The sequence below is a fragment of the Saimiri boliviensis genome, chromosome 9 (assembly GCF_048565385.1).
Source record: "Saimiri boliviensis isolate mSaiBol1 chromosome 9, mSaiBol1.pri, whole genome shotgun sequence".
Taxonomy (NCBI): Eukaryota; Metazoa; Chordata; class Mammalia; order Primates; family Cebidae; genus Saimiri; species Saimiri boliviensis.
The window spans coordinates 92,627,514-92,654,685 of NC_133457.1; the positions used below are offsets into that span (position 1 = coordinate 92,627,514).

The window sequence follows — 27,172 nt, forward strand, 5'->3', positions numbered from 1 at the left end:
ACACACACCACATTTTGTTTAACTATTCATCCACTAATAGGTATTTGGGTTATTTCCACATTTTGGCTTTGTGAATAATGCTGTTATCAACATTGGAATACAAAAAAGAGTTGCATGAGCACAGATGCTGTGAAGATTAGTGGACAGCATCAATAAGTTATCAACACATCTGACCAGGACAACTAGGCAAAAGAAAGAAACAAAGGCATCCAAATTGAAAAAGAGGAAGTCAAATTGTCCCTATTTGCAGATGATATAATCTTTTACATAGAAAACCCTAAAAGCTCCACCAAAAAAACTTAGAACTGATAAACTCAGTAAAGTTGCAGAATACAAAATCAACACACAAAAATCAGAAGCATTTCTACACAACAACAATGAACTAGCAGAAGAAATCAAGAAAGCAATCCCATTCACGATAGATTTTTTTTTAAACCTCTAAAACAACCCTAGGAATAAATTTAACCAAGGAAGTGAAAGCCCTCTCTACAAGGAAAACTACAAAACACTGATGTAAAAAATTGAAGCAGTCACAAAAAAAAATGGGACGAGACACCATGTTTGTGGACTGAAAGAATTAATATTGTGAAAACAATATACTCCCAAAAGCTATCTACAGATTCAATGTAATCTCTACACCAATGACATTCTTCACAGAAATAGAAAAAACAAACCTAAAATTTGTATGGAACCACAGAAGACCCCAAATAGCCAAAGCATTTTTTTTTTCCTTTTTTGAGACAGTCTCGCTCTGTTTGCCCAGGGTGGAGTGCAGTGGTGCAATCTCTGCAACCTCTGCCTCCCAAGTTCAAGAGATTATCCTGCCTCAGCCTCCCAAGCAGCTGGGATTATAGGAACCCACCACTGCACCCAGCTAATTTTTGTATTTTTATTAGAGATGGGGTTTCGCCACGTTGGCCAGGCTGGTCTCGAACTCCTGACCTCAGGTGATACACCTGCCTTGGCCTCCCAAAGTGCTGGGATTATAAGCGTGAGACAATATGCTCGGCCCACCAAAGCAATTCTGAGCAAAAAGAACAAAACTGGAGGCATCATATCACCTTACTTCAAAATATACTATAAAGCTATAGTACTCGCAATAGCATGATACTGGCATAAAAACAGATACACAGACCAGTGGAACAAAATTAAGAACCCAGAAATAAACCCACATATTCATAGCCAACTGTTTTCAATAATGGAGTCAAGAATGTTCAGTAGGGGAAAGGATAGGTTCTTCAATAAATGGTGAAGGGAAAACTGGATATCCATGTGCAGAAAATAAAACTAGACCCCTCTCTCTCACCATATACAAAAATCAAATTTAAATGGATTAAAGACTTACATGTAAGACCTAAAACCATAAAACTACTAGAAGAAAACCCTGGGAAAATCCTTCATGACATTGGTCTGAGCAAAGACATTTTGTGTAAGCTCTTAAAAGCATAGGCAACAAAAGCAAAAAATAGACAAATGGGATTATATCAAGCCAAAAAGCTCTATGAAGCAAAGGAAACAAGAGAGTGAACAGACAGCTTATAGAATGGGAGAAAATATTTGGAAACTATTTGTCCATCAAGGGATTAACAACTAGAATACATTAGGAATTCAAACAACTCAACAGAAAAAAAATCAGATTTAAAATGGGCAAATGATCTGAATAGACATTTCTCAAAAGAAGACATACAAATGGCCAAGAAGCATATGAAAAGAGTCTCAACTTCAGTAATCATCAGGCACATGCAAATCAGAACCATACTGAGAAATCATCTCATCCCAGTTAAAATGGCCATTATTAAACAGACACAGTAACACATGCTGGTGAGGACATGGAGAAAGACGATGCTAGTTCACTGCTAGTGGGAATGTAAATTAGTACGGCCACTATGGAAGACAGTATGAAGGTTTCTCAAAATAGATCCACCATGTGATCCAGCAATCCCACTGCTGCGTATATATTCAAAAGAATGAAAATCAGTATACTGAAGAGATACTGCATGCTCTGATGTTTATTGCAGCACTATTCACAACAGTGAAGACATGGAATCAACCTACGTGTCCATCAACAAATGGACAAATAAAATGTGGTATACATTATATAATGAAATATTATTCAGCCATAAAAAGAATGAAATCGTGTCATTTGCAGCAACATGAATGGAACTGGAGGTCATTATGTTAAGTGAAACAAGCCAGGCACAGAAAGACATATATGTTTTCTTACTCATATGTGAGAGCTAAAAAAACTGATCTTGTAGGGGTAGAGCATATAATGGTGGTTACCAGCAGCTGGGGAGTAGGGGAGATAGAGAGAGGTTAATTAATGGGTATAAAACTATAGTTAGAATGAATATGTTCTAGTGTTCATGGCACAATAGTCATCATAACTATAGTTAGCAATAATTTGTTCACTATTTCAAAATAGTAGAAGATGTGAAATGTACTCAACACAAAGAAATGATAAATGTTTGATGTGATGGATATCCTAATTACCTTTATTTGATCATTATACCTTTTATATATGTATCAACATATCTCATCTACCTCATAAATATGCACAATTATGTATCAATTTAAAAAATAAAATTTAAAAGTATATTAAAAACATGATATAAATACCTAGAAAAAATATTAAAAAGTGACTCAAACAGAGGAAATTCAAAATATTTTATAACTATTAAAGAAGCTGAATTAGCAGCTAAAAATAGCTCCACAAACAAGACACTAGGATCAAATGATTTTACAGGAGCGAACTACCAAGTACTTGAGGTTCAGTTAACTATAATCTTACACCTTCTCCAGAGATGAGAAAGAGAAAAAACTCCTTAAACTGTAACTATTAAAGGTTAGTTTAACATGACATCAAAACCATAACCCCAAGGAAAGGGAAAATTATCAGACATTCTTACTCATGAAATAGATACAAAATTCTAACCAAACTATTAGCAAACTGAATCCAACAATGTGTAAAGTAAGGAAATAATATGTCATGCCCAAGTTGGGTTTATCCCAGGAATGCAAATGATCTTCAGGTCCTGGCTTGAGTGACAGGGTAAATGGTGGTGCTGTTCACAGAAAGAGGAAGCATGGAAGTCTAGGGCTAAGATCACAAAAAGGAATATGCACCGAGTGCAGGGAGCTTTGACTATCCAGGTAGGGCTGTCCAGGCAGAAACTGCCAGTGCTGATCTGGAGGCAGCACGGAGAATCAACAGAATAGACATGGTACTACAGGTCCCACATGCAGAAAACCATAGAGTGAAGAGAGAAAAGGACCAGGTCTAAATCCTAGACAAGTCCATTGTTTAAGGAAGAGGATTCCCTAAAAAGACTGGCCAGAGAACGAGGGAAAGAAAAATCCAGAAGACAAGAAAGATGATAACTAAAGCCATGCAATGAGAGAAGGGGACTGAAGAATTCCATCTCTGGGGCCCACTATGACAGGACGGTTTCAGGAAGTGGTGAGGGAAGAGGCCAGACCACTGTGAGCAGATGTGTAATAGACTAGAGGAAACAAGAATAGGAAGTGTGGCTGATGCTTAAAAGACTGACTGAGAAGGGACGCAGGAATTATGCAAGGGCAAAGGGAGATGTTGATGAGAGGATTAACAAATCTTAGACCATGGAGACAGGAAAAGGAGAGAGGATGGTGAGAAAAAGTACAACATAGTTTTTGTCCTCCATATTTCCAGAATGGAAAGATAAACTCTTCTTTAGTCACAGTCCCAAGGCATCCTAATTGGTCAGTGATGACTTGCTTTTTTTTGTTAATTTTTTAAGTTCAGGGGTACATATACAGGATGTGCAGGTTTGTTACATATGTAAACATGTGCCACAGTGGTTTGCTACACACATCATCTCATCACCTAGGTATCATGCCCAGCATCCATTAGCTATTATTCCTGATGTGCTCCCTCCTCCCCATAACCCTCCAATAGGCCCCAGTGCGTACTGTTCCCCACCATGTGTCCACATGTTCTCATCATGAAGCTCCCACTTATAAGTTAGAACATGTGGTACCTGGTTTTCTGTCCCTGCATTAGTTTGCTAAGGATAATGGCCTCCAGCTCCATCCATGTCCCTGCAAAGGACATGATATCACTCCTTTTTATGAGTGCATAGTATTCTATGGTGTATATGTACCACATTTTCTTTATCCAGTTGATCACTGATGGGCATTTAGGTTGATTCCATGTCTTTGCTATTGTGAATACTGCTGCAATGAACATACATGTACGTGTATCTTTATAACAGAATGATTTGTATTCTTTTGGATATACACCCAGTAATGGAATTGCTGGATCAAATGGTATTTCTGCCTCTAGGTCTTTGAGGAATTGCCACACTGTCTTCCACAATGGTTGAACTAATTTACACTCCCACCAACAGGGTAAAAGCATTCCTATTTCTCCACAGCCTTGCCAGCATCTGTTCTTTTTTTTACTTTTTAATAATAGACATTCTGACTGGTATGAGATGGTGTCTCACTGTATGGTACCTCACTGTAGATCATTAGTATTTTTCTAATGATCAGTGATGTTGAACCTTTTTTCATATGTTTGTGATGACTTGCTTCCGAGGTTGATTATGCTTCTCAACTTTGGCAAATGGCAACAGCCTCTGTCCAGTGACCAAGCTTCCATGGTTAAAGGTGAACCAGTCCTGGCCGGGCGCGATGGCTCAAGTCTGTAATCCCAGCACTTTGGGAGGCCGAGGCGGGTGGATCACGAGGTTGAGAGATCGAGACCATCCTGGTCAACATGGTGAAACCCTGTCTCTACTAAAAATACAGAAAACTAGCTGGGCGTGGTGGCGCGTGCCTGTAATCCCAGCTACTTAGGAGGCTGAGGCAGGAGAATTGCCTGAGCCCAGGAAGCGGAGGTTGCGGTGAGCCGAGATCGCGCCATTGCACTCCAGCCTGGGTAACAAGAGCGAAACTCCATCTCAAAAAAAAAAAAAAAAAAGGTGAACCAGTCCCTGAAAGCCCACCTACCCCTAAGCTCCAAATTCACCTAAATGAAGAAGGTAAGAAGCAGAAGGTATTGAGGCAAGGCCCCAGGGGACATGAGTATAAAAAGCTAAAATGGGGCCATGGAACTTGGACAAGAGAGAGTACACTGGCCCCCTGGGAACAGAGAAAAGGAGCAGGCTGACAATAAGACACTGCAACAGCCGCACAGCCCCTTACAACTACCCTTCAGGTCACATGCACAGAGAACTGGAGGCTTGGTGGAAAGGCGACATGATTTGTCTAAGAGCCAGGAATCAAACCACCTCTGTTTGACTACAAGGCTGATGCTCTTCAACAAAGCCTCCCCATTTCTCCTTCTTTAAACTCTGATAGCATTTCTAGGATCTTTTGATGTCACTTTCCACACTCTGGCTTTCACTTATTATATGTGGATTTGTTTCACTTACATCCACCTTACTCTAGAATTGAAGCTCTTTGTGTAGCCCTACAGGCTTTCACATGGCAAGTGCTCACTGAGGAGGTGACTATGTTTATAATAACCAAAGCTGTTACATGGTGACTTGCTTTCAAAAGTGCTTTTGTAAATGTCCTTTGTGACTGATATAGTCCATCCTCACTCCAATCTTTCCTGCAGCATGCATGTGCTCAGCACTCCTCTGCCATAGACATTACAAAGGCAAAGCCACATAGCACACTTCATTTACCACAAGCTCCAAATTAGCAAATTTAGTCTTTAGAGATTTCACCATCTTTGCGGGTATGAGACCAAAAAGCTCTTCTTACCTGAATTTTGATGGGCCAGGTGAAATTACTGACATAAACAAAGAAAGTGATATTTGGGTGGTTGCGAAAATCAAACTTCTCATTAGAGAAACTATCTTTGTACTCCTTAATGTTGGTTTTTGAAACAACAGGCATCTCTTCTCCAGCCTGGGTTCCAGCTGTTAGAAGAAAATAAATGAAACAGAAGAGACATTTTTGGGGGGGTGTTTTCAGGGAGAACAGAATCTGGCCTCATTAACAATAAGGATAATAGCATTTACCAAGCATTTCCTGTGTTCCAGTTAACGGCCTGTAAGAGCTGACTCTCATTTAATCCTCACAGCTGCCCTACTATTATCTTCACTTACAGACTGGAAATTGAAATTCAGAGAAATTAAGTAACTTCCCTCAAGTCACACAGCCAGCAAGAAATGGAGACAAGATTTAGAGCTGGGCAGGCCAATAATATATAAGCCTATGTCCCTAACCAAAATGGTTTTACCAGAAACCAATGTAACTCCCTTCTACTCTTGCCCCACCCCCAAATAGGCAACACACACAGTCATGGAAATACAGATACCACTAGAATCCTATTAACAGGCACTGGCATTTACTTTGCCCACAGCACTCAATTCCTTTGCATTTCCCCTTTACACCTCTTGGGCAATGAGCCAGGACTCATGCCAGGAATGCTGATGTACCACTCACTGCCTAACCTGCAGCAGCAGGGAGAAGGGGCTCAAGGGGTCACTCAGTTCTCCCTTCTACTGCCAGCTACCACAGTATTTAAGTCCCTCTAATCTGGTATAACTCTATCCTATTTCCAGTTCTTCAACATTCCATAGTCTCCCTCGGCCAGGAATTCAAGTGCCGATAAAGATTAATAAAATGGACTTTTTTCCATGTCTGACAAAGACTCTGTGACTAGAGCCCAGATGATCACGTCTTCATTGAGACACTCATTGCAAATTTTTTTTTTTAAGACAGCGTTTCACTCTTGTTGCCCAGGCTAGAGTACAATGGTGCAATCTCAGCTCGCTGCAACCTCTGTCTCCCAGGTTCAAGTAATTCTCCTGCCTCTGCCTCCCAGGTAGCTGGGATTACAGGCATGAGCCACCACACCCAACTAATTTTGTATTTTTAGTAGAGATGGGGGTTTCACCATACTGGTTAGGCTGGTCTTTAACTCCTGACCTCAGGTAATCCACCCACCTCAGCCTCCCAAAGTGCTGGGATTACAGGCATAAGCCACTGTCTGGCTCATTAGCAGAAAAATACTCTGCTAATTCAGACTTTTTCTTTTTCTTTTTTTTTTTTAAAGACAGGGTTTCACCATGTTGGCTAGGCTGGTCTTGAACTCCTAACCTCAGGTGATCCGCCTGCCTCAGCCTCCCAAAGTGCTGAGATTACAGGCATGAGCCACAACACTTGGCCCTCTCATCCTTTATTTCATTAGTAGATTTTCTTTACAGCAGATCTTCAGTGAATCACAGTAAGACAGACAGCAAGAGCTGTGCTTTTAGAGCTTGATTTAATTCTCAAAGTACATTTCTCTGCAGCTACTAAAATCTCATTTTATTTAAAATGTTTTGATTTATTGAAACTATGAGTCATTTGAATTTTTCACTTCCGAAACATGGATGTAGACAATGATGGTAGTGCCAGTGGCCACAGCAAGAACAGAAATGGTGGTGATGGCCTAGGGTAATAACCACACACTGAGCCTGACACCACAGCAAGCTCTGGCAGGTACAACCTAATTTAATCTATACAACAATTCTAAGAGGTAAGTATTCTTATCCTCACTTTACAGTGAATAAAATAATCCTAAGGTTATTTAGACATTTGCTCAAGGTCTCACAGATAGTAAGTGGCAAGGGTGGATTTCAAACCAATCTGTCTCCTGAGTTCTCTTTCTCAGTTCCAATTTTATATTTCCTAATCTATCATACCTCCATTTGGGGGGTCTTGTCTAGGTGTGTCTTTACCTGAGAAGCTGGCAGCCCAGGTGATGTTGAGGTTGAAATTTTTGGAGGCATTGATGAACATGTCCAGATCCCTGTTTTGCTGATGAGAGGTACAAATTATTAGAAAATTAATTATAAACAGTTTCTAGATTTTAAAATAAAGCAATAATTAAATTTTACTACTCTAAAGGTTCTTAATCACAAATATTTTATGATGTCTTTAGAGAAACTCACAGCAAAATTTGTAACTGATTTTCCTTAATACAAGCAATATATCCCAATAAAACTTCATCCCCTCCCATAAAAGTATATGTAATTTAATGTTTTCTCAAATACCTAACTTATTGAGAAAGTGCCTTTTTAAAAGGCCCCTATCAGAGCACAGTGATATGCATCTTCTGACCTGTGTTGGAGAATCAGCCTCCTAAGAATTCTCTGGGTAGCTGTTTTCAAATGTCTGAAGTTCACGCTTATCAGTAAAACACTTGATCAAGTGCCCTAAATTATATTTATTTACAACTGAAACTCCTGTAAGTCTGAACGCATAGATTAGATACAGTGTAAAACTTCTCAACTGGAAACAGCCTTTAAAAAAGCATATAAAGCTGAAATATACTAAATTTAAAAAATAATTTTATTATATTCATGATTTGAAAAATACTCCTCTTACTAAAAACGTTATTTCAAGAGAAATAGGATTTAATATGGCTTCTTAGTTTTGAAAATCTTGTCTACCACTTAAAGATACAGCAGTTCACAAGGCTAATCTAATTTATTTTGATTCTTGGTTTTTTTTTTGGGGATGGAGTCTCGCTCTATGGCCAGGCTAGAGTACAGTGATGCAATCTTGGCTCACTGTAACCTCCGCTTCCTGAGTTCAAGAGATACTTTCACCTCAGTCTCCTGAGTAGCTGGAATTATAAGCACATGCCACCACATCCAGCTAAGTTTTGTATGTTTAGTAGAGATGGGGTTTCACTGTGTTGGTTAGGATGGTCTCCATCTCCTGACCTCATGATCTATCTGCCTTGGCCTCCCAAAGCGCTGGGATTATAGGCGTGAGCCACCGTGCCTGGGCTGATTCTTGGTTTTAATGCTTAATAAAGATATCACTGAGGAATCTGTTAAGCCAATGGAGGAAGTGAACTGTTGGTGATGTTAGGTAAACTGTAACATTATTTTTTAGTTTTCACTGAAATTTCACTAGTAAATCTCTCGACTGGGCTCAATTATTTTTGCAAACTAATTGATGTTATGTTTTTATCTTTGGCAGATTAATCCAATTGTGCTGAAATTATTCTTTTTTGTTTGTTTTGCAACGAAGTCTTGCTCTTGCCCCCCAGGCTGGATTGCAATGGCGCAATCTCGGCTCACTGCAACCACCGCCTCCTGGGTTCAAGTGATTCTCCTGCCTCAGCCTACTGGGATTACAGGTGCCTGCAACCATGCCTGACTAATTTTTTTATTTTTAGTAGAGAAGGGGTTTCACTATGTTGGCCAGGCTGGTCTCAAACTCCTGACCTCAGGTGATCCGCTCACCATGGTTTCCCAAAGTGCTGGGATTACAGGTGTAAGCCACTGCCCCAGCCCTGAAATTTTTAAAAGATCTTAAGAGAGGTTAGAATAAGATTTTTAAAAGTGTTGTTTTGATCATTTTAATAGCCACAAAATCACAACAATGGAAACATTTCCAAACAGCTATTTTTAAAATGTGATCATTAAACTAGAAGTTTCTCTCACAAAGCATTTACCTTCTCATTTACTAATAAGACCTCACCTTCATCTTGAAAGGACAGCTCAAGTGTTTACTTATTTGTATTTAGTATTTGCTGGCAGCAGATAAGTAACAATTACAGTCATCCCTCGGTATACGTGGGTCATTGGTTCCAGGACCCCGAAGCATGCCCAAGTCCACGCATACTCCAGTCTGCAGTCTGCCCATAGAACCCCTGCATATGAAAAGTCCACCCTCCCTATACTCAGGTTTCACATCTCGCAAATACTTTATTTTTGTTCCACATTTGGTTGAAAAAGTCTGCTTATAAGTGGATCCTCACAGTTTTAACCTGTGTTGCTCAGGGGTCAACTATATGTCTTTCCACAGAAAGAATCAACAAACTTGAAATCCTTGTGCTTTCATGAAAGAACATATGCATGTGGCTAACTACTAAGTATTCTGTCATAAAATAAACAGCGAAATCCAGAAAGGTCCAAATATTTTCCTGGTTGCTTCCCGCCTGGTTAAGAAGTATTACAAAGATTCTACTATATTTATTTTTTAATCAAATTAATAGCATCAATTACATCCTGAAAGATTTTAAGCACTTCAAACACTTGCTTATGAGGCAGTGGTACTTTTGTTATAATCTTATTCTAAAATCTTTAAGAAAAAAATTCCAGTCAATACAGCCACTCAAATGATATATTAATACCTACAGTTTTTCCATAAAATATTTTCATTTATTATTTTTACTTAAAAAGCAATTTACTCTTGAGAATGTATCTTTTCTAGTACACTTTTTCTTAATTTTATTATTGAAATAGAATTGTACAGTAAACATGCCACACTATAGACTTTGTTCTACGTTTAAAATTAAATTTAGCAAGGGTTATAGATAACACTTGTTAACAAAGCAATACACTTTGGCTTACTGTCCTACTGTTTTCCATGTATTATTTGCCACATTTATTGTTAATGGAATTTTGTAATGGTAAATGGCTTTGTGTATGTTCATGAGAAGTAAGAAACCTCCAAGAAGTTCCTAAATAATTTACCATCAAGTTTAGCAAAATTTCTTTAAGTACTGAAGTAGGTATTGCATGGCTTTATATTTGATTGAAGAAGCTGTACTGATGCATCTTCGTGCTCCGTATGCTTCAGTTTTAAATGTCACATGGTGTGGGTTTCCTTCTACCACTAGGTAATACCTTAAGGCATGTTGGGCTTCATCGTTAATGACAGCAGATAAAAATCCACATTCAACATACATATTTTAACAATTTAGATTATTCCTCGCTAACTTCTTGTTGGACCCAACTAAGCCTTTGCTGTTTTGCCTCTTAATGAAGCTAAGAACTCACTCTAGGAGGAGTGTCCTCTCCTTTGCTGGGCCTGCATCACTGCCATTTCAATCAGCAGTGTCTTTAAGCCTCTCATCACTCTCGAGAGAGTAAATCCAGGCTCTGGTATCTGTCCTCTGATGGTGGAGTCCCCTATCTGTACGAGGCTGTGAAGGGCTGACAAGCAGAGTAAGTATGTGTGGATTCAACCACAGTCTGTGTCTAAGATCCTGGTAAATCTTATTAACATCACTCTTGCCTTTTATGTGGAAAAGAGATAATGAAGATTCTAATATTTCTTTGCTATACCTCTAGAGATATTCTCATGTACTCCAGTCTAGAGAGCACTGCTAACGCAGTACTTCTAACCATAATGACCAAGAAAAAGATCCAAACAAATTCAAAACAAAATAGGAAGACTTAAAAAAATCTTACTTCATCAGGAGTTGCCACAAAATTAATAGCTGTATAATAGCGGTCATCTTCCTGGGATAGACTAAAGGTAAACTGATAGTCAATAAGAAGAGTATCTATGGAAAGAAAGAAATGCGTATTTAAAAACTAAAAACACACACACAAAACAGAACAGCTCTTCAGAGATACAGACTGCTGTCCTTATAAATTAAGTAACAAGGAAAGCATTTTAACTCACCTATTCCCAGGTTCCTCAAAGAAAATCAAGTCTGTGGGCAATATCATTTTATTTGGGTTAACCCATCAAACCATTTTTTTTTTAAGACCTTTATTAACAGGTGCTTGCAGTTTGTTGCCTTTTTTGAAAAAATCAAGTTGTAAACTTTTATTACAAATTAAAAATGAAGTTCTTAAAAATCTCAACTTGACCAGATATGAAACAATTTAAAAACCTTTAAAGGCATATTGAGAAAAACCAGGCTTTTTTAAAAAACATGTTTGTTATTACCAAAAAGAGACATCTTTAGGTAAAAATAATAAAAACCCCATGCTGCATAGATAATGCAGATAGTTCTATTTATCTGGTCAACGGGCAAAAGCAAGCACTTAAGGTCTTCAGCTCCAATCTTTTGTTCATTTCTTATTGCTGGAATTTCTTATTTCTTCTTGTTGGATGACTAAACCGGATGATGGTAGAGATGGTAAGTCGGCATTTACTCAGCCCCGTCCTGCTCAGCCTCGGGAGCGGACGAATTCTCAGCTGGTGGATCGGCTGCTTTTGTCTCTTTGCCATCTTGTGGTTTAGGGTTTTCTGGGCGTCTGCGTCGGTAATTGAAGTTGCGGCGGTACCGAGGTTGAGGTGGCTGCTGACCTTGGGTCTCATCTCCTTGATTTTCTTTATCCTCTTCATTGCTGTCCTCTCTAGGCTTTGGCGAAGAGGGCCCCTGCGGAATCGTGGTCTATATCCCCGATACATATTCTGCCTCACTGGTCTACCTTGTTCTCCTGCACCCTGGTTGTCAGCACCCTCCCTCACTTCTCCCTGCACAGGAGGGTTGGAATATTGTGGTCGACGCCCATAGGGTCTCCGCATGTAGTCAGGTGGGAACCTTCGCCTGCGGCAGGGCCGCCGTTGTTGGGCCTGGCCTTCGGGAGCGCTCTCTGATCCCTCCTTCTTTTCCCCACTCTCACTACTCTGGTAATTTTGCTGGTAATTGCGTGGAGGACCCCTACGACGTGGATAGCGTCTATAATGGTTACGGTCTGCTGCATATTTACTGCCTTGAACTGGAACGCCACCAGGACCTGTAACATTTGCTGCCTCCGCACCCTTTTCTCCTTCAACAACTTCAAACTCCACAGTCTCTCCATCTCCTGCACTGCGAAGGTACTTCCTGGAGTTCTTCTTCTTTATGGCAGTCTGGTGTACAAATACATCTTCCTTGGTGTCATTCCTGTTGATGAAACCATATCCGTTCCTTACATTGAACCATTTTACTGTTCCCAAAACCTTCGTTGCGATGACCTTCTTGTCCCCGCCGGCAGGCGCCGCCGATGTGAGGCCGCCCGGGCCACCGCTCCCTGTGCCGCTGCCCGTAGTGCCGGGCTTGGTGTCGGCGGCGCTGAGGGCGGGGGCGGCGGGCGGTTGCTGGGTCTTGGCCTCGCTGCTCATGGTTGCGGTGATGGTGACTGGGGCCGGCTGCGGCAGCTACGGCTCCTCCCGGGATGTGATGGTAACTAGGCCGGTGGCGGCGGCGGTGGGGCTGCTCAGGGCTCTCTGGGGTCCGCTCTCCGCTCCCGCTACCGATCGAACTCCCCATCAAACCATTTTAAAGAAATCACCAGTTGTCCAGCTTCAGCATAATATCAAATAACATCCGTAATTATCTGCAAAGGCTATTAAAAGGGTATTCCTATACTCTTTTCCAACTACATGTCTGGTAAGGCCAAGTTTTTTCACGTGTTTAACCAAAAAGATGTATTGCAAAAGACTGAATGCAGAAGCAGACATGAAATTATGATTGTCTTCTATGAAACACTGGATTCTAATCATTCTAGGGCTGTATCTGACTGTGGTTTTAATATCTCCATTCCAAATAACTAATAATGTAGTTTTTAATGTGCTTATTGGCCATTGTAGTATCTTCTTTCATGAAATGTCTTTTCAAATTTTTGCCTGTTTTTAATTGGAATTGTCTTCTTATTCAGTTGTAAGAGTTATTTCTGTATTCTGGATACAAGTTCTTTATCAAATATATGACGATTAGTCAGTATTTTCTCTAGTATGGGCTTTCTGCTTTTTGGATGGTTTTTTTCTACAAGTTTTAAATTTTTATAAAGTTTCATTAATCTACTTTTTTGTTTATGAATTATGCTTTTAGAATCATATCTAACAACTTTCCCTTACCTAAGGTCAAGATGTTTTTCTCTTGTTTTCCTTTAGAAGTTTTATATATACAATATATATATTTATTATTATTTTTTATTTTTTTTGTTTATTTTTTTTATTTTTTTTATATTTATTATTTATTAAAGTCACCTGTGACTGTGACTTTATATATACATTTACATATTTATATATAAATAATATATAATATATAAAAACATATATTTATATAAAGTCACATCCACAGGTGACTTTAATAAATTATACATATATATGTATGTATATAAAGTCACATTCACAGGTTCCAAGTGGACGTGAATTTTGAGGGGCTGTTATTCAACCAGGACAGCAGGTATAGAATTACAATGGATATGCCATAACATTAACTCCTTTTTTCTGGTCTAATACTCTGGTCTACCATGTGGATTCTCCCACAAGAGAAAACACATTTACCCATAAAACCTGGTCACCTTGCCAGGCTCACCTTTGACTCCAAGGTGGTTAACACAAATCAGTTCCAGACAGAAGGATGAAACTTCAACTATATTGTAAGAATTCAATTTTTTATCTATAGCCTAAAACATGAATATGATGACGCCAAAGGTTTTAAGAGAACATAAACATGGAAAGGCAGAGATGCATGTCTCTCTGCTCTCTCCTACTATCTGCTATGAACACATTAACATGAACACCAACCACAATCAAAACAGCTTAAAATAGTTTTCCTATATGTAGTCAACTTAACAGAATGTAAACCTATCAAACCAGGGAACACTTCATGGGTGGTTGCTACAGTCTTATAGCACTTGCCATTCTCAAACCATGTTAAAGTAAACAATGAAGTTTTACTGAACTACTTTGCTTCTAGAAATAAGAATTGCAAAACCACTTACAATAACATGTTCCTTTGAGAGGGTTTCCCTGATACCGATTTTCTACTTCACATCTGGGGAAAAAAAACAAAGACTATTTTTACTGCTACGTAAAACAGAAACTGAATTCATTTTAAAACGAAGCAGAGCCTTTTATATAAAGTACAGATAGCCTGGAGTCATTATAATTGCATCCTTACCATAACTCGGCTTAAGTAGTCTTGGAAGAGCATGCATGAATTTTCAATACTGACTACTCAGCATTTCACATGCCAACTATATGAGGACAATTGACAAGCATTTGCCAAAGCAATAAGAGAAATCTGAATGTAATAAACCTATTTATTATAATGAAAAACACATTTTCAATTTTGTGTGGACTACATATTCTTCGAAAAGGGCAGTCAAAACATTCTTCAAGAACTCATTTGTCAGTTCTTTCCTGTGTTCCATGGATAAACTAGTTCTGTTCTTTAACACAAGCGAGAGAAGACTAAATACCAAGAATCACTGCTTTTTTAAACCCTGGAACAAGTGTTCACCAGTCTGTAGAAAAAAATATGTTCTACTCAGTAAACAGTTTCTCCATAGATATCATCTATAAACATCAGCAAAACCCAGTCTCCCACTTCATGAAGCCATTTAGGTAAACACAATAGCTATACACCAAGAGGAAAGGAGGGAAGCTGGTGATGGCCTTTCCCAGGCACGCTAAGATAGGCATGTTGGGTTCCTTCAGCCAGGGTGATGATAAGCACCTGCCTACATCTGTGATCTTGAAGGAACTTGAAAGTCTTACTTGACGTCCCCTCATGTCTTTGTTGTATCAGCTAACTGAGGACAAGAGTGATTAATTTTTCTCTATCACATTTTTCTGTTTAAAGGAATGTGGACCTAGGGTTAAATTTAATCTTGGATTAGACTTTTCTTCACATATTGGTTTTAGGGCAACATGAAACTAGTAAACATATATGTAAACTATAAAAGTAGACAGACCAATCCCTGCTGAATAGCACTAACTATGATGTCTCAATCACTGGTAGCATTATTACTATTGTTCTTTAAGAAATAATGATGTTTGCAATGATTAATCAGCTCAGTGTTTTGATACTAAACACTTTCAATCTTTTCTTGAGAATGAGTAAATGTGGATGCATGTGTTTTATGAGGTTTCCCAGTGAGACAGCCAGGTTTCCCAGTAAGATATTGATTGAGGAACTATCCTTCCTGTTTCAACTTACAAGGACACCAAAAACAGTTATTGCTAGTCCCACTATTGACAGACGCGGAGAACAGTGATTTGCCTTAAGAGCACCTTGCTCAGTGGAGGCAGCATCACGTCTGAAACCTTAAACATGCCTGACGCTGCTACACCTGCATTCTAACCTCCAAACTTTCTCCAGGAAGATGCCTGACACACGTCACCAAGAAAAATGCTAGAGTAATGGGAGATGTTAAAGGCAAGAGGATCATTTCCACAATCAGACAACCAAATGCCAAATTAATGCCATCACCGAAACACAGGCTCTTCCAACTCTTTGGGAAAGGGTATAATCTCGACATGACAAAAATCAAGTAGTTGTTGAAGTTAAAACAACTAATCCAAATGAACAACCCAGGAAATGTCAGTATCACTCGAACAAAAACATGAATTTAAGAGCTATTAAGGAATTGCTGCTAATCCAATGACCTCCTCAGTATGGGGGTTGACCTGTCTGAAGTAGAACGGGTAAGATTTCAAACTAATCAACCCAGGGATCCCTCAGAAACCACAGCAACAAGATACAGGGAAGGGTGTGGCTCTCAGGGTGGGATTCAGGCAGCTGCACAGCCTTTTGATCCTCCCTGGTGGTACAGGGAGTGTGGTACTCACAGCTGGCACTCGTCCCCCTTGACGCCCTTGGTGGTGCAGAAGCACTTGCCCGTGTTGGTGTTGCACAGCGACGCGTGACCATTGCACTTGCATGCTGCGGAGAAGGAAAAGGAACGGAGGTCACAACTGCCTTAAAGGATTCCAACTATTGGAGACTGTTTCCAAAACAAGCAATGTTTTCTGAAGTGAATTCAGTAGGAAAGACAGTAAGAGCATTCAATGAGTAAGATTCATGACTTTTTAGTTAATGATAATAAAGCATAGATAACATTAAAGGAACCAAAGTCAAAGGACAGGAGGAAAGTGAATGCTGGTTCCCACTGCCTTCTGAAGCAATCACTATTTTGATCTCTTCAATAGACTTGTTCACTGCTATGATTCTTTCATTCATTCAATAATATTTGTGAAGCATTTCTAGAATGCCAGGTGCTGGGTGTGGGGACACAGACAGAGCTGCTGCCCCCAGGAAGGTACTCTGGAGGTGACTGTTGTCTGAGGGAGGGCTGGTCTTGGCTGAGGTGCCTTCTCCACGATGGTCCCATCTGGAATCACTGCAGGGCTGAGAACCAGGATCTAATGCCAAGGTCGGTGCTTTAGGGACCCTCAGGATGTGCCACCTTTGCTTCACCTTCTCCTTTGCCTTTACAGAAAACAGCTCTTCCCATCTCCCTCCTCCAGCCATCTCACTATCTCTCCTTTTATCATCCAACATAACATAAGCTGTGATAAATATACTTCAGTTGAAAAAAGGGAAAGCCTTTTTGCTCAACACCTTTTCACTTTATACCCTATTTGGCTGTTGAATATATCAAAGGCATTCAGCTGGAGAGAAGTACACTTTAAAAATAAATCATTTGGGGGAAAAAATCACCCAAAGAAAACTCTAAAAGAGAATAGTGCAGAGATTAACAGAATAGATGCTGAAGTCAGAATCATGAGTGTTTAACTCTTGGCTCTGTTGAGTGTAGTGTATTAGTGAAAAGCAAAGACCTTATGTCCAGCTGCCTGGGTTTGAATCCAGCATCCTCTACTTGGCTCTTCTGTCAATCTGGGCATGCTACTTAACCTTTCTGAGTTTCAGCTTCCTTGTATACATGATGAGGATAACAACAGTACCTATCTCACAGGGGTTCTGTGATGATATATGTATGATGTCTCAAACATAGTAATCATTTAAGAAATCATGGCTATTAACCTTACCTAAAGACTACAGAATTTTAAGAAGAAAACATCAAAGACTTGGTGCTGTTTACAGTATTCCAAACACCACACTTTCTGTTGTAGATTAGGACTCTGAAAAATAAGGCAAACTTTAAGTTCTATACAATGGTACTCAGGCCCTGTAGATCTCACAGAGGAAGATGTGATGCTTCCAATTGGCAGCTGCAGATGTGGAGATAGTGGCATCTGGAAGTACAACTAGCCCAGTAGTTAAGGTCAGCATGGACTGGACATAGTTCTCAGCTTGTCCACATATCATTGGGCAGTTTACTTAATCTTGGGGATAATAAAAGAACCTGTATCTTTAGAGGGCCCCTAAAGTACTGACCTTGGCACTGGATCCTGGTTCTGAGTCCTGCAGTGATTCCAAATGTGGCCATTGTGGACAAGGCACCTCGGCCAAGACCAGCCCTCCCTCAGAGGACAGTCACTTCCAGAGTGCCTCTCTGGGGGCAGCAGCTCTGTGTCCCCGCACCTAGCACCTGGCACTCTAGAGATGCTTCACAGATATTTAATGATACACCTGTACAATGCCTTGTACACTCTTACCACTCTGTTACATACTCTGGTTACTGTCTAATGGATAAAGTCTATTCACAAAGAGTGGGGAAAATATTTTTACTGAGTACCTTTTACTTTGAGCAAGAACTTTTACTTAGGAGTAGTGGGAATGGCATTAGAAGGGTAATAAGAATTGTCCACATCTACTGAGTGTTGACTAGTGTCCTGTAGAACATGTGTCATGTACTGCTCTGACTGCTTTCATCTCAACAACCACCCCATTATTATGAGGAAGCTGAACCCCAGGGACAGTAACAGACATACAGCTAGAACACTGCCTCTTTCCTGGCTGGTCCTGGATCAGATTCTGAAGGACCATGCCAAAGAGTCTGGAGTTGGGATCTAGGGAGTAGGTAGAGAGGTAGAGAGTTCCCTGTGTTATTTATTTTTCTTGCTCAGAACTCTGAACAGTCTTTCAACTACAGGATGTATTATGTTTTTTAGTTGGAAACTAGAATTAAAAATGCAGTTCATTGGTATCACGTGTCAAAATTTTTGTTCTCATAATAAAATGCTCTATTGCTTACAGGCTTCTATGTGACATAATTGGGGAAACACAGGACTATTTTTTTTTTTTTTTTTTTTTTGAGACTGAGTCTCACTCTGTTGCCCAAACTGGAGTGCAGTGGTGTGATCTTGGCTCACTGCAACCTCTGCCTCCCAGGTTCAAGCAATTCTCACGTCTCAGCCTCCCAAGTATCTGGGATTACAGGCGTCTGCCACCACGTCCAGCTACCTTCTGTATTTTTAGTAGAGATGGGGTTTCACCAAATAGGCCAGGCTGGTCTCAAACTCCTGATCTCAAGTGAACCACTCACCTTGGCCTCCCAAAGTGCTGGGATTACAGGTGTGAGTCCCTGTGCCCGACCAACATGGGACTATTTTCTTTTTTTGAGATGGAGTCTCACCGTGTCGCCCAGGCTGGAGTGCAATGGCGCTATCTCGGCTCACTGCAACCTCCTCCTTGAACATGGGACTACTTAAATCTTTAAAATACAGTAGAAGTATTGAGGAGTCTGGCTCCTGGTTAAAAAGCCTGTGTGGGGTTTTTCAGGCCTGACCATAGGCAATGACACGGGCTTTACCCGGCTGCCCTCCCCATAGCATACCTGGGGCGGGGCCTGAGTGTGGGGCTCTGAGAGAGTTGCAGTCAAGGCCTCAGGCCCACATCATGGGTCAGGCTCCTTCACATATTTTATATTCCTAGCCCTGGAGCCTTTATTCCTAGGCTTCTTAGCTGAGGCTTTGGGCTGAGGTCTCCTTCAGGCCCCAAGGCCTCTTTATGGGGGGAGGAGGGGGAATTCGGAAGACACTTTCCCAACTCTGACTCCAACCCAGGGCTTTCCCACTCCTAGCCCCTATGCCTTGCCCTCCTTACAACCTTAGGCTCCATATACTGCTGGAACCTTTTGTTTGGGGCTCTCTCCTCAGTGAGATAAGCCCCAATACCCCCATGTCTGAGCTGATCCCTGATTATTGACCTGTCCCTGTTCAACCGGGGAAAAGGGAACAGGGGAAGTTGGCACTTTCTCTGGCTTTGGCCCCTTGCTTATACCACTGCAGAATGTGGTCAAAGGCTTAACTCTAATATTTTTGGCTTGTTGCTTTAACCAGCTACTCTGAAACCTTGGTTCTTTCTTCCAGCTCAGCTGAGCTTCTGACCAGTATGACTTAATAAGAAATGCGGTATTCAAAACAAAGTGGCTTTTCCCTGGTAGCTATTCAAGTCAAATAGAAGTTTTGCATTCCACACCGATTTGCCATGAGTAAACCTTTTTGACTTACGCTGACATTTCCCTCCATTGGTAGGATCACCATAGAAGCCAGATATGCAGGTCTCACAGTGCTTGCCCGTGGTCAGGTTCTCACACTTCTCACAGATGCTCTGATTGATGCATTTACTGTGGCCATTGCATTGGCAAGCTAGAAGAAAAAGAGTTTCCAGGGGTCTGTCCTATAGAACTCCACAGAGTAAGTTCACTAAGATTTATCTGCAACTATCTCTGTAGTTATCTTTGATAAATCACCAAAACTGGCCCACTAAAAACTAATTTGAGGAATAAGATAAAAATATCAAAAATGAGCTAGTCCAGGAAAACTGAAATGTATCACAGCAAGGTGAAAGCCCATAGTGATATTAAAAAAATGTTTCTTGTTATTTATTGTAAAAAATAATGTATGCTCATGATAATATATTTAAAAAACAGAAGAATGGGGAAAGATCGTATACAATCCAACCACCTAGAGACCACTGTTCACATTTGATATCTTTTCTTCTGGTATTTTTCTATATAGTATTACACAATTATGTGCATATTAATATTCACTTTTCTCTTTTAACTTAGATGACAATTATTTTACCACATTAATTATAAACAAAACTTTAAATGGCACAATGATTTTGATGAATCTTAACAGTTATTTAATCAATTCCCTTATAACGTTTAGTTTGCTTTACATTTTTCATTATTAGAAAAATAACCATCTTTACAGATAAACATTTCCACAAGTGGGATTACTAAGACTCCTAATGGACATAGGACTTTACAACTAGAAAGGTATGTGAAGCTTGGACCTCTGAGGACTGCTCAGGACAGCTGCACAGGCTGTGCACTATAGAACTCTAGGGGGGAATGTTAGTATTTAAGTGTTTGAAAGAAAACTCGGCTGGGTGCAGTGGCTCAGGCCTGTAATCCCAGCACTTTAGGAGGCCAAGGTGGATGGATCACCTGAGGTCAGGAATCCGAGAGCAGCCTGACCAATATGGTGAAACCCCGTCACTACTAAAAATACAAAAAATTAGCCAGCGGTGGTCGGGAGGCTGAGGTAGGAGAACCCCCTGAACCCGGGAGGCAGAGGTTGCAGTGAGTCGAGAAAGCGCCATTGCACTCTAGCCTGGGCAACAAGAATGAAACTCCATCTCAAAAAAAAGAAAAAGGAAGAAAGCAAAAAAACTCAAGGCAATGTGCCAGCTATCTTTAGATGGCCCTACCACCTAAGGCTGGGAGGCACTTAGCACACCCAGGAACATGCTAAATGCACCCAGGTACCCGGGTCCATTGCCAACTTGCAGCAATGCATGAGAGTTCCAATTTCTACATACCCTTGCCAATACTTGTTATGGCTTGTTTTTTTTTATTATAGCCATCTCAGTGGGTGTAAAATGGTATCTCATTGTGGCTTTGGCTTGCATTTCTCTAATGATGAATGACAGTGAATATCATTTCATGTGCTTATTGGCCATTTGTATTTCTTCTCTGGACATATGTCTATTTAAATCCTTTACCCATTTCTTAATTGGGTTGTCTTTTTATTGTTGAGTTTTAAGAGTTATATGTTCTGGACATTAGATTCTTACTAGAGAAATAATTTGTAAATATTTGTTCCCATTGTCTAGGTTGTCCTTTTACCAGATACATTCTTTTTTTTTTTTTTTTTTTTTTTTGAGACGGAGTTTTGCTTTTGTTACCCAGGCTGGAGTGCAATGGCACGATCTCGGCTCACCGCAACCTCCGCCTCCTGGGCTCAAGCAATTCTCCTGCCTCAGCCTCCCTAGTAGCTGGGACTACAGGCATGCGCCACCATGCCCAGCTAATTTTTGTATTTTTAGTAGAGACGGTGTTTCACCATGTTGACCAGGATGGTCTCGATCTCTTGACCTCGTGATCCACCCGCCTCAGCCTCCCAAAGTGCTGGGATTACAGGCGTGAGCCACCGCGCCCAGCTGATATATTCTTGATATTAACGAAAAAGCACAGATTTAAATATTTCATTAAAAAGTTAACTCCTAGGTTAAAAACAGAATTGTAGATCCCCTAAATCTTAGTATGAAAAAAAGGGAACATGGAAAATTTGATCCAGTTTAGTAGACAAAAAACTGGTTTCTGGTGTTATTTTACATATTCCTGTTCTATTTCCATTTCTGAGAATGGCTTCTTTATCTCCAGTAACGACTTTTTCTGTTGGGCTGACATTTAGTTTTTTATTTTTTCCCTGGACAGTGGGAATTTACATATTTTGGATGATCATCAGTTGTTACATACACCGCAAATATTTTCTCCAAGTCTGTCTCTTGTCTTTTACCTTTGTTTACAGTGGCCTTTCCCTTACAAAGTCCTCACAAACAGCCCTGTTGTCAATGGTTCTGTCTGACAGGCTCTTAAGAGAATTTCTTGCCCACTTATCTCTGAGGAGTCTTTGCACCTGTCCATCCTCTCCCAATTGCTCTAGATACATTGCGGAGTCGTCACTTCAAGTCCAAATCAAAGGATAATTTCACAGAATTGGTTTCTTAGGAACCCACCACCACTCCCAGCAGGTCCAGGTCAGGCCTTGGACCAGCTTCTGGTCAATTTCTTCTTATACCAACCATTAAGAGGAAGAGAAAGGGCAAAGAGGAGGGAGCTTTATATACACAACGCAGCTTTCAAGGTTTTATTCTTCATAAATAAGCAGTGAAATACCTGAACTTGGATATGCAAGGCATCTTACCTGGACAGTGAATGAAAGACCAGTTGTATCTGCTGTCCTCCAGACACATGCTGGAATTGAGCAGGGGCTGTGGATAGAAATTTCCTGTAGCGGCTTGTGAAGGCATCTTCACTGGTCCTTTGTAGGAACCTTCTATGCATTTTCCTTTGCCAGTATTGCTAGGATCGGTACACCAGCCACAGCCTGGTTGCTCCAAGCAATGACTACAGGTACAGTAGCCTGAACAATTTTCAGCTATTAAAAAAAAAGTTGCAATTGACTATCACAGGTAGATCTGAATTCACTGTATTTAAATTACATTTTTCTTTAACAGACTATTCAACTGGCATGAGTCAAAAATCCTATTCTATCTTGACTATTTAAGAGATAATGAATGAATTTAAAGAGCCCAGTACTTTGCCCAGTACATAACAGAGACTACCCCTCCTCTTCTCTCAATCCCAGGATGCTAAAGACAAAAGAGACCTTAGAGGTTATCTACTGGAAAGCATTTACTTTACAATAATTAGGAAATTCAGATATGGAGATATTACATGGACTGAGCAATATGACACTGAAGTTAGGCAAGTTATTTCTGTACTCTGTGATCTACCCTACATTTATTTACTGTGTCAATGTGCCCAATTCTGTATGAAGGGTCTTGTCAGGCAGCAATGTCTTGATGGCAATCTCTGGACAGGTTGAGCAGAGGTCATGTGCAGTTTTATTTTTAAAACATTCAGAGGCTGAGAGCATTGCCCCATGGCAGAGTTGTTGCCTACAAAGAGGGCGTGGATGAATGCCGAGGGCTCCCTTTTTCACTTACGGGGGCAGCTGCTCATCGTATACCACTCCATACACTGGCCAAAAGGGAAGGAGGCCACGTAGGCATTGGAGTCCACACACTGCTTCATGTTGCTGCACCACATGCACTCAGAGCTGCCACTGGTGCACTCTCCACACGCTGTCCTCAAGGCACATGGCGTCCGGCACTGCTTGGCACTGTGGTTTGCTGGGAATTAAATCCAAGAGAGACACTTAGAGCTGCCAACATGTCTGCTAAGGTCAAAGACTTTTCTTTTATTGAGACAGAGTCTTGCTCTGTCACCCAGGCTAGAGTGCAGTGGTGTGATCTCAGCTCACTGTAACCTCCGCCTCCCAGGTTCAAGTAATTCTCCTGCCTCAGCCTCTTGAGTAGCTGAGACTACAGGCACATGCTACCACACCTGGCTACTTTTTTGTACTTTTAGTAGAGACAGGATTTCACCGTGTTAGCCAGGACAGTCTCGATCTCCTGACCTTGTGATCCACCTGCCTCAGCCTCCCCAAGTGCTAGGATTACAGGTGTGAGTCACTGCACCCAGCCAAGACTTCAAATGTGGGTGATGATCCATTAGTATGCCATGAAATCAATTAAGTGAAAGAAAACAGAAAACAATAAAAGTCATCTGGTACTGTTTAGTCAAGTGCATTTATATACTTGCGGAAAAAATGAATTTTCTTAGAGCATTAAAGACAAAGATGAGGAAACACTGAATCTTTTCATAAAAGTAGGGCTGTAAGCCCCTTAGAATTTGGGGGTGCAGGATGAACTTTAGGGGTTTTACAATCCACTTGAATATGTAAAACCTTATGTTTGCAATTTTGGAGGGAAGAAGGATCCCAGCATTCATTAAATTCACCAAAGTATTCAGAATTCCAATAGCCTGCTGGGCAGCTCCCCTAGAGAAGTATAGAAATCATATTTTAATGTGACTTCTACGATGGCATGAATTCTCTTCTACAGCTCTGTATTCCTCAGACAAATTAAAGTACTTTCCCAAAACTGGACACAATGCAAATGGAATCGAGCCTCCCAAAATAACCCAAATTCCACCAACTGCTTGTGAGTTCCTCTGCAGGAGGAGGAGGCTCATTTTGAGTTGTTTACATGCTGCAGCAGCTACCCCGGCCTGCCTCTAGTGAGCCAAAATGTAGCCCAGAGAGACTGAATACTGTGAAACTATTCCAAGTGTCTGTCTGCTCAGTACTCTCCCACAGATCTCACGCAGTTCTGGGTTGCTTCCATCCTCGGTCACAGAACTGCTCTCATCATTTTTCTCCCTGTTGACACTATCTTTCTAAACATTGTCCCAGTAGTGAATTGCTTGCTTTACTAATCTTTTCTTTTTATTTTCCATTTATTGTTTTTTCTTCCACAGCATTTTTCTGCCAACACCAATAAATTTACCTTTCAGAGCAATTCTCAATACTTTTTATGGTCAATAAACCTATCAATCTCATTGTTAATTAGAATATTAATTTCTTTAAGTAGCGTTATTTTTGGTTTTGCTTATAATTAAAAGTATTCAGAGTCCCAGAATATTTCCTTCTGCTTCTGAAATCTGGGTTATACTCTGTTTTGCATGATTGAAATGAATACTTCATCTGTTATCTGACTACTTTCACACATCTCAACAATAACCTATGACTCCTATGGTTTCTCTCACAATAAACTCTGAATAGCACCTAATTCACCCATGAACTTACCTGGCCTTTCACAGACGCTACCATTGAGTGGGTTGATGCAGGTTGCAGCCTTCAATCCCCGAATACTGGGTTCTGATAAAATTCCACAGAATCCAGCATCACTGGGCTCAGATGGCATCCACTGTAGTAAACTATTTGTAAATGGAGACATATCTTCCCAGCACCAGTAGGACACATTGATCTTCCGAAGGCCAACCCATGGGGTTAAGGTGAGCTTGGACTAAAGGCAAAAGAGACACAACTATGAATATAACTGGCATCTTTTTTACTTATTTATTTTAATTCTGGAGATGGAGTCTTGCCATGTTGCCCTGGCTGGTCTCAAACTCCTGAGTTCAAGCAATCCTCCCACCTCGGCCTCTCAAAGTGTTGAGAATACAGGCATGAGCCACCGTGCATGGCCTGAATACAGTCAATATCTTGATCAAAACAAGGTTCTAGATAAAAACCACCAAGTATACCCCACAGACACAGGAAAACCTCTCTATCCCTTGATTCAGCCATGGTAGATTAGGATAGATCATCATTTTAATATGGCCATTTTATAAAGGATAAAAAGGTAGCTCAGAGAAGATAATATATCAAAAAATAAGCAATAATCAAGTTCTGAAATGTCGATATGCTATGACAAATGCTATGAGGCTATTCCCAAATGCAGGATGAGGATCCCTAATCCAAAATCCAAAACCCTCCAAAATCTAAAACTTTTTGAGTGCCAACATGATGCTGAAGGAAAATGTTCATCAGAATAGTTTGGATTTCCAGATTTAGGATGCTGAACTGGTTAGTATAATGAAAATTCAAAACATTCCTTGTCCAAGCATTTTAGATAAGGGATATTCAACTTATACCACATTTGCTTTATCCATTCAACCACCCTGGCACTGGATTTTATAGGGAATAATAAGACAGTGACACCTGGGATAGTCTGTCTTCTGCTTTTCTGAAATTTCCTTCTCATTGCAATTTTTAAAAAGTTTTAAAAATCAAAATATAAAGTTTAGCCCAGAAATGATAAGTATTCCTAATTTTGGTAGTTATAAAACAAAAGATATACTGTATCTCCCCCACTCTTTATTTTCTTTTGAGACAGGGTCTTGCTCTCTTGCCTGTGCTGGAATGTAATGACATGATCATGGCTTACTGCAGCCTCAAACCCCTGGACTCAAGCAACGCTCTTGCCTCAGCCTCCCAAGTAGCTGGAACTACAGGCATGTGCCACCATGCCTGGCTAATTTTTTTAAAAAGCTTTTTGTAGAGATGGGGTCTCCTTATGTTGCCCAAGCTAGTCTTGAACTCCTGGGCTCAAGCAATCCTCCTGCCTTGGCCTCCCAAAGTGCTGACATTATAGGCATAAGCCACCACATCTGGCCTATTTCCATTTTTGAGAGGAAAATATACACATGCCTAATAGAAGACCTAAAAGAAATAGTTCCAAAAGAAAGAAAGAAAATTAAAAATACTTTTTAAAAGTCCTTCAATAATTTTTTTGCCTTCATGATAAAATCCAAATCCATTACTTTTGTAGCCACAGCCTCTCAGGATCTGGCCTTGGTCCCTTCTTGAGGCCCAACTATAACAATCCCATCCCATCCAGCCTGTAGCCAGCCACGCAAACTTACCTGCAGCTCACTCAAAGAGCCATTCCCTTAATCATCTCCCTCTACATCTCACACGTTGGGGCACAAATTAATGCACAGGAAGCCGTTCCCTCTTTGACATCCTAATTTACTCCTTCTCACCTTCAGGGGTCACCTTCTTACAGCTTCCTACCAGCCAATAACTGTCCTAAAGGCTAGGCTAGGTGCCCTTGCCTTTTTTTCCATAAAAATCTGGGCTGTACTGACTGGCTACATCTAGTGGTATAGCTGTGGAAGGACATTACACTTCAGTTGTCTCTCATCTGTGAGTCTTGTCATTAAGACTGTGAATTTCTGTTTCATAAATGTAGCCACCACAGATTAGAATACCCGGAAACATTTAGAGTTAGAAAAACCTAAGAAAGAGAGAAAAAGGTACTAGAAGTATATCTGTGGCCACCTGGTTGAACCTTTCTAGCTTCTGTGGACTCAAGAGTCATTGTTAG

At 40.5% G+C, this 27,172-nt stretch overlaps 1 protein-coding gene and 1 pseudogene across 3 annotated transcripts in view; both read right to left on the reverse strand.

Moving 5' to 3' along the window:
- The window catches only part of ATRN (attractin), a 165,142-nt gene that overhangs the window by 46,723 nt on the left and 91,247 nt on the right, over nt 1-27,172 (reverse strand). For all 3 annotated transcript variants that reach the window (XM_039479407.2, XM_010351810.3, XM_010351809.3), the window contains exons 16-24: nt 25,087-25,306; nt 23,384-23,569; nt 22,579-22,812; nt 19,873-20,010; nt 16,306-16,399; nt 14,454-14,506; nt 11,196-11,290; nt 7,722-7,800; nt 5,755-5,912 (exon numbers count right to left, since the gene is read on the reverse strand). In XM_039479407.2, coding sequence (XP_039335341.1) covers nt 5,755-5,912; nt 7,722-7,800; nt 11,196-11,290; nt 14,454-14,506; nt 16,306-16,399; nt 19,873-20,010; nt 22,579-22,812; nt 23,384-23,569; nt 25,087-25,306 — 1,257 coding nt within the window. The remainder of the gene's footprint in view (nt 1-5,754; nt 5,913-7,721; nt 7,801-11,195; nt 11,291-14,453; nt 14,507-16,305; nt 16,400-19,872; nt 20,011-22,578; nt 22,813-23,383; nt 23,570-25,086; nt 25,307-27,172) is intronic.
- On the reverse strand, nt 11,545-13,653 carry LOC120367876 (Y-box-binding protein 1 pseudogene; annotated as a pseudogene).